Source organism: Lucilia sericata, unplaced genomic scaffold, assembly GCF_015586225.1.
Source record: "Lucilia sericata isolate MDLA Ls3-8-SP2 unplaced genomic scaffold, ASM1558622v1 Contig000086F_arrow, whole genome shotgun sequence".
Taxonomy (NCBI): Eukaryota; Metazoa; Arthropoda; class Insecta; order Diptera; family Calliphoridae; genus Lucilia; species Lucilia sericata.
The window spans coordinates 353,945-361,656 of NW_023994119.1; the positions used below are offsets into that span (position 1 = coordinate 353,945).

At 35.4% G+C, this 7,712-nt stretch overlaps 1 protein-coding gene across 1 annotated transcript; it reads right to left on the reverse strand.

Moving 5' to 3' along the window:
* Positions 1 to 3,812: 3,812 nt before the first annotated feature.
* On the reverse strand, positions 3,813 to 6,154 carry LOC119599720. The gene is made up of 2 exons (XM_037949617.1): positions 6,127 to 6,154; positions 3,813 to 6,072 (listed from the first exon to the last, which is right to left on the reverse strand). The coding sequence occupies exon 2, from the start codon at positions 5,990 to 5,992 to the stop codon at positions 3,836 to 3,838; it is 2,157 nt and encodes a 718-aa protein (XP_037805545.1). The 5' UTR covers positions 5,993 to 6,072; positions 6,127 to 6,154; the 3' UTR covers positions 3,813 to 3,835.
* Between the last annotated feature and the right edge of the window lie 1,558 nt (positions 6,155 to 7,712).

Sequence of the window (7,712 nt, forward strand, 5' to 3'; positions counted from 1 at the left end):
TTACATTCAGTTACAAATTTAAACAAGTAAGAAAGTATAGTCGGGCGTGGACGACCATATGATACCCTACACCAGTTATGAATATTAAATGTGATTTATTTTTCATAATAAAACATTTATCTTCAATATTCCCTTGTTCCGATACTGTTAAAAATAAAAACAAACTAAGTTTATTTCAGCAGTTTGTCGCTTTAAAATTCTGAAAGCGAAATACTTTATTTTTTATTTCATAACAATATTTAATAAATTTTACCTTAGTTTAATGTTTTAGTTTTTTAAGCTTTTCTTATTAACTATTAACAATGGCAAGAATTTAGTATGTATAATAAGAATATAGTAATATAAAGGAGTATGAAATACAGTGTTGTAAAGTTATTTAGATAATTATAAAATTTGGAAAGGTTGCAAAAATAGTAGTAGGGTCTGTAATTGTCGGTAACAGTTCTCCCCCCAGTAAGATGAGTCACTGAGAGTCTTACTCATGTCTATTGCCGACATCCAGAACTGCCAACTTTACCGCGGGTCGCTCAATAACACCATTCATAGTTTTCAATTTAGCTCTTCGCACTTGACCATCCTTTGCTTTTGTGACCTCCGTAACTTTTCCTCGCTGCCAATATCACCAACTTCAATTGGTTTAGATCGTTGTGACCATTTGCCTCGACGTGTCAATATCGGTAGCATCTCCTTTACAAAGCGTCGCCAAAATAAATTAGCAAATATTTCACTTTGACGCAAACACATTTTATAATCAATGTTATCGGCTGAGCATAATGGCTTTGAACCATTGGAGCTACCCAAAAGAAAATGGTTCGGGGTGATGGCCTCCTGGTCTTCGGTCTTGAGTTTACTATCAATTCCACCTCCATTAAAACACTTCTTAAGCTTTCGTCGGTGAATCTTTGCGCAGGAGATATTTTGTATAAAATAGTTTTGATAGACCTCACTAACCTCTCCCAAACTCCCCCCATATGAGGAGCGGCTGGCGGATTAAATTTCCATAAAATGCCTTTATAAGCCATGTCAGTTTGTACTTTGTTGAACTCTATATTTTTAAACTCATCCTGAAGAATCCGATCAGCACCTCTAAAATTTGTGCCATTATCACTATAAATTTCAGCAGGAGTACCGCGCCTTGCTATAAAATTTCTAAGCGTTATTAAAAAAGAGTCTGTTGAGAGTGTATGGGCTATTTCTATATGTATGGCTCTTATTGTGAGGCACGTAAATATTACTCCCCATCGTTTTAATGATTTTCTGCCAAATGTCACAGCTATTGGGCCAAAATAGTCGACTCCAACAAAGGTTAAGGGTCGTTGAAAAGCTGCTAGACGTGCTGGTGGCAGATAAGCCATTTGAGGCGAGATAGGTTTCGCAGTAACGATTTTACATTGCTGACAATTTCTGCGAATAGATTTATATATCGCTCTTAATTTTAATATAAAATAAATTTGACGTATTTCATTTAGAACCGTCTCGTGGTTTAAGTGGTGGTAAGCTCGGTGATAATCCATAATAATGTAACATGATGTTTACCTGGCAATATTATTAAATCTCTTTGAGTTCCACAAGCTGTTGTAGCATACTGCGCCCTATTTTTCACTCTGACAATTTCATCATCATCCATATAAACATTAAGTTTATCAAAGGCACCACCTTTAATATTGGGTCTACCCTTCTGTAGTGCAGCGTATTCATCCGCAAAATTTTCTATTTGGGTCATTTTCAATATAATCTTCTTTGCCTTAACCAGATGTGATGAATTTAGCATTTCAACAAATTTCTGTTGCCGTAACTTTTGTAGTTTTCTTTCAACATACAATACCCAATTTGCCACAGCTCTTTTAAGTCGGTACCAACTAGAAAAATACTCAAAATTAATTGAAATCATTGTCGAAGTACGATAGTGTATGTTTAGATAACGGGGTCGAATTTCAGTTTTATCAGCATCGTCTGCGTTCTGTTGGGGGGTAACTGGCCACTGACTTTCAGGTAGTTTCAGCCAAGATGGACCCTCAAACCAATCCTTGTAATTATCAGTAGCTGGTCTAAACTTTGTTGCAAAGTCAGCAACATTCATTGAGCTTGGAACCCAACGCCATTCGTTAATATTTGTGAATTTTAAAATTTCCGCAACTCGAAACATCACGAATTGTTTATATTTTCTAGGATCTCCGCTTAACCAAGACAAAACTGTTTTTGAGTCGGTCCACAATATCTTTCGCTGCAGTTTAATGTCGTGACACATAATTGTCTTCATTAGCCTAGCACCAATAGTTGCTGCCTGTAATTCAAGGCGTGGTATAGAAAGGGGTCGAAGTGGGGCCACTTTTGATTTCGCCGCGACTAGTATTATTTCAACATTTTCTCTGAAAGCAATACGAAAATATGAAACGGCTGCATAGGCATCTTCACTTGCGTCGACAAAGGTGTGCAATTCAGCATTGTAATCATGGAATTGTAGTGCTAATGAATAGCAACGTGGTGTGGATATCGTGGGAAAAATTGGCAAAAATGTAAGCCAATTCTTCCACTTATTAAAGAGGTCTACATTAAGAGGCTGGTCCCAATCAATACCGCTTCGCCATATTTCTTGTAGAATTGCTTTTAAATATGACATGAAACAAGTCACAAAGCCTAAGAGGTCAAAAACGGACATTAGAACTTGTAAAACCTCTCGCTTTGTAGGCACTAAGTCCTCAGACAGAATAGGACGATGAAGTCGCACAAATTTTAAATTCATTTTGAAAACATCTTGTTTTGAGTCCCAATATAGCCCAAGAATTTTTTCAAACTGAGTCACATTCACGTTACTTTCAAAAGTTTTTTGGTCTGGTCCTTCTGTTTCTCCAAGCGCTTTCAAAACTTCTAGGGAGTTTGATGACCAGTTGCGCATGACAAAACCTCCTTTTGCATGAACATTTCTTACCTTTAATGCCAAATCGATAGCTTCTTCAATTGTGTTTGTAGAGTCAACAAAATCATCCACGTAATGTTGTTTTGTAATAGCGTCAATTGCACTTTCATCGCCAAACTGTCTAGCATTTTTGTCTCTAACAAAATGCGCAATACAAGGCGAACATGTGGCTCCAAAAGTGAGTACATTTAGCTGGTATACCAAGAGGGAATTGTTTTCGTCCCACCATAAAAAACGCTGCGCACTTGCATCTTCTTTACGAACTTTTATGCGGTGAAACATTTCTGCAATATCGCCGCATACCGCTATAGGTCCCATTCTAAATTTGAATAAAATATTTATAACGGGAATTAGTAAGTCAGGACTCTTAAACAAAAAGTCATTGAGAGCAAAATCGCCAGACTTAGCGGCCGCATCCCACACTAGTCGTATTTTATTTGGTTTATGTGGGTTCCTTACTATAAAGGTGGGTAAGTGGGTTTCTTTTTGCTGTAATACTTCAATAGGTAACTTTTGAGCATAGCCCTTTTCTTCTAAATTGGCAATTTGTAGTTTTAAATTATCGGCCAGGTTGGGGTCCCACTGTGCTTTTCGTTTAAAACACTTTAAGCGTTTTATTGCCATTGGAAAACTATTTGGCGACTCTGGCGGGTCCACTTTCCATAAAAGTCCAACTTCATATTAGCCATTATGAAATGTGCAAGTGTCATTTAGTATTTGTAAAGCTTGCTCATCATCTTTTGACATAAGCACTGACTGTGTTGAAGTAATACCCACACTTTCATCAGAAAAGAATTGTTTTACAAGATCATGAACTTTATCGCAACTGCATTTGTGAAAGTTAAGTTTTCCACTAGTCTTCGAGCCTCCACCAAAAAGAGTCCACCCCAACCTTGTTTTCGATGCCACTGGTTGCCGTCAGCCACCTTCGCGTACTTTAATAGATGTAATTAAATTTGGGTTATTCACACCAATTATCATAGATGGTACTACATTGCTATAACCTTCCAGTGGAATGTCTTTGAGATAAGTATATTTCTTTTTGACACCTTCGACATTCATAGTCTCACTTGATAAATTTAAACTTTTTACGGTATGCACGTTGCTGATTGGGAAAATCTTCGAATTGTGTCTAGCTGGAGAAATATTTAAATCCAACCTTTTAGAGTCATTTTCATAGCGAGTGACGTCACCAGTCCATCTTATGCAAAGTGGATCATTAATACCTTTCACACCTAAAAGGTTAGCGATCTTCTCCTCTAAAAGTGTAAGAGTCGAGCCATCGTCCATAAGAGCGTATATTTGGACAGATTTGTTTCCTCCATAAAGCGTCACTGGTACTACACAATAAAAGGACTCACCTTCACTAGAAGATCTATGGTTATTAACTATACCACCTGATGACTGCTCATCATTGTGCAATAATGCATTGTGTCGTACAGTACAACCGTTTACCCCACATTGTTTCTGAAACCAGCACCTGCGCCTGTGTTTTCCAAGGCAGACGCGACATAAATTGTTTACCTTGACTGTATCCCAACGTTCAGCAACAGACAGCTCCTTGAATTTTTCGCACTGGGTCAGTTTATGTGGGTCTTTACAAATTATACACTGATACTGTAGGGTCTGCGACTTATGTGTGTTTAAACGCCCCTCTTTCTTTGCTGGCTTTTTGTTATTGTTGGTGTCAAATACAGGAACAGTCACTTTACAAGTAGCCTCTGCTACCATATACAACCAGTCTGAAAAATTTGTCAAATTAGGATGGGGAATATCTTTGGAATATAAAGCCCACTGTAGTACTGTGTCTGTTGGTAGTTTGTCTACTAGCTCCTGCAAAAAGGTAGGGTTAATTAAATATTGTTCTAAATGCGATGCACGAATAGTGGCAGTAAGATTTTTCACCGCGAATGAAAATTCTATTAGGGACTCCAATTTGCCCCGCTGTATTGAATACGAGCGCACTTCCTCAATTAAGTTTTTTATAATACACTCGGGTCTGCCATAATACATTTTTAGAGTTCTAATAATATCTGGAACCATATCCGGGAGCATTAAACAATTCCTTACTGCGTCCCGTGCCTTACCACGTAGGCTGTTTTGTAGTCTTATGAGGTTTTCTTCATTTGTGTAGCCGGCTGCCTGAGTGCTGTGTTCATAGGCACTTATAAATATTGGCCATTCTTTCGGGTCTCCGTTAAAGCATGGCAAATCTTTGCAAACATATTGCCGTGACATTAATTGGGTCGCCGTCGTATTTAAATAATTATTCCCACAATTATTTGTTGCTCTTAAATAATTTAATGATTGTGTGTTGTTTACAATTGTATTAAATCCCATCTGTTGACAGCCTGTAACATTCCTGTTTTGTTGAATGACGTCATCATTATTGATGTTTTGACAGTTTTCTGTAGTGCTGCCACTTATTGTAGTAACTGGGGAAATGGTTCGTGTCTGTGCTAAAGGATGGTAATCGTCACTTAAATTGGCAACTCGCCCAAAGGTGGAACTATTTAATGACGTACTTTCTTGGAGTCTGCTAATATTTACATTTTGTTGACAACTTTGTACACACGGTGGGTCATCTATTGTGGCATTTTTGTTACTCTTACACACTGGCCGTACATTGTCGATCTGTTGACATTTATCAGCTTCATCACGTAGTAATTGGTACTTACGTCTCAAAAACTCCTGTTTTAACAACATCGCCTCCTCTAGCTGCTGCAGTTCAAGCTTTTTTCTAATACTAATACCCCGCTGGACTGCTAGTGTGTGTTTTGTTGTTGGACTTGTTGATGTTTGTGGATGCTGTTTTGGTGTCTCAATAACTTCAACACTAGATTCATTTGTACTGTGTAGTGTTTTGGGGTTATGTGAGTCATCTTGTTGTGCTATCGCAGCAAAACAATCCTGGCATTTCCATCTAAATATATCAACTTCGTCGTTAAGGTCACAACAGCTACTATGGAAACAGTGAAGGCATTTAGAGCAGGTTATCATGTTTCCATCATCCGGGTCGCTACATAAAATGCAGTTGGCAGCAAGGGTAATATTTTCCGCCATATTCTTAGCCATAATGGGTCATAAGAATTTTTAAGAATTGTTAAAAATAAAAACAAACTAAGTTTATTTCAGCAGTTTGTCACTTTAAAATTCTGAAAGCGAAATACTTTATTTTTTATTTCATAACAATATTTAATAAATTTTACCTGAGATTAATGTTTTAGTTTTTTAAGCTTTTCTTATTAACTATTAACAATGGCAAGAATTTAGTATGTATAATAAGAATATAGTAATATAAATACAGTGTTGTAAAGTTATTTAAATAATTATAAAATTTGGAAAGGTTGCAAAAATAGCAGTAGGGTCTGTAATTGTCGGTAACAGATACATTTAAGCAATTTATGGATGAAAAACTAATTTTCTGAAAGAGGCTTTATATGGGAGCTAGGGGGCAAATATGGACCAAGCCCGATAAAATTTTGCGAATATGTTTATATTTACATAATATTTTATTGTGGTGAATTTCATCGGGATATTTGTGTTTATAAGTTAATTTGGGACATTCAAGTAATTTTCTGAAGCGGACTTGGTATGAAATTAGGCAGGGTCATCAAGACTTCTATAAAACTTAGTTGTGCCGTAATTTATCGATATATCTGTATATTTAACATAATTATGAGCTCAGAAGCCTTTTTCGGGGGGTTCTGTTCTATGGGGGCTAGGTGAAATAATGGACCGATTTTAACCATTTTCAATAGGCTTCGTCCTTGGGTCAGAAAACGATTCTAAGCCGATTGGTATACTTTAAGGTGGGTCTAAGACGAATATTTTTGTATGTTACAAACATCAACCCAAATCCAATATACCCTCCCCACTAAAGTGGTGTAGGGTATAAAAAATTCAAAGATTTCTCAAATTCCCTATAAAAATTTGAAATATCTTGCAAAATTATAAAAAAACAACTGAATAGCGAAATATTTCACAAAATCTTGAAAATTACTGAGCAGTTGATTTTTGGGACATTTTTCTAAAAAGTCAAATGAATAGTAAACTATTTCACAAAATCTTCTAATTTGTCAAAGATTTTTCCTAGAAAATCAACCAAATAGTGAAATATTTCACAAAATCTTGCAATTTACCGAATAGTTGTTATTCTAGAAACAGTTACAAATTAAAAAAAAAATACAAAGATTTCTCAAAATCTCTATAAAATGTTGAAATATCTTGCAAACTTCTAAGAGGTCATCTGAATAGTGAAATATTTCGCAAAATCTTGAACAATATCGACTGCTAGATTTTTAGGACATTTTCTACGATTTTTTTCTAGAAATCTAAAAATTTACTGAAGAGTTTATTTTCTACAAATAGTCTTACATTCAGTTACAAATGTAAAAAAATGCAAAGATTTCACAAAATGAAAGAAATATCTTGCAATTTACTGAAATTTCACAAAATTTCTAAAATCTCAACAGAGTAGAGAAATATTTCACAAAATCTTGAAAATTACTGAGCAATTGATTTTTAGGACATTTTTCTAAAAAGTCAAATGAATAGTGAAATATTCCACAAAATTTTCTAAATAGTGAAATATTTCACAAAATCTTGCAGCTGAACAGTTGATTTTTAAAAAACAATCTTACATTCAGTTAAAAATTTAAAAAAATGCAAAAATTTCACAAAATTTCTATTAAATGTATAGTGAAATATTTCACAAATGTAGAAATATCTTTGATATTTCTAAAAATTTAACTGAATAGTGAAATATTTCACAAAATCTTCTAATTTTGTCAAC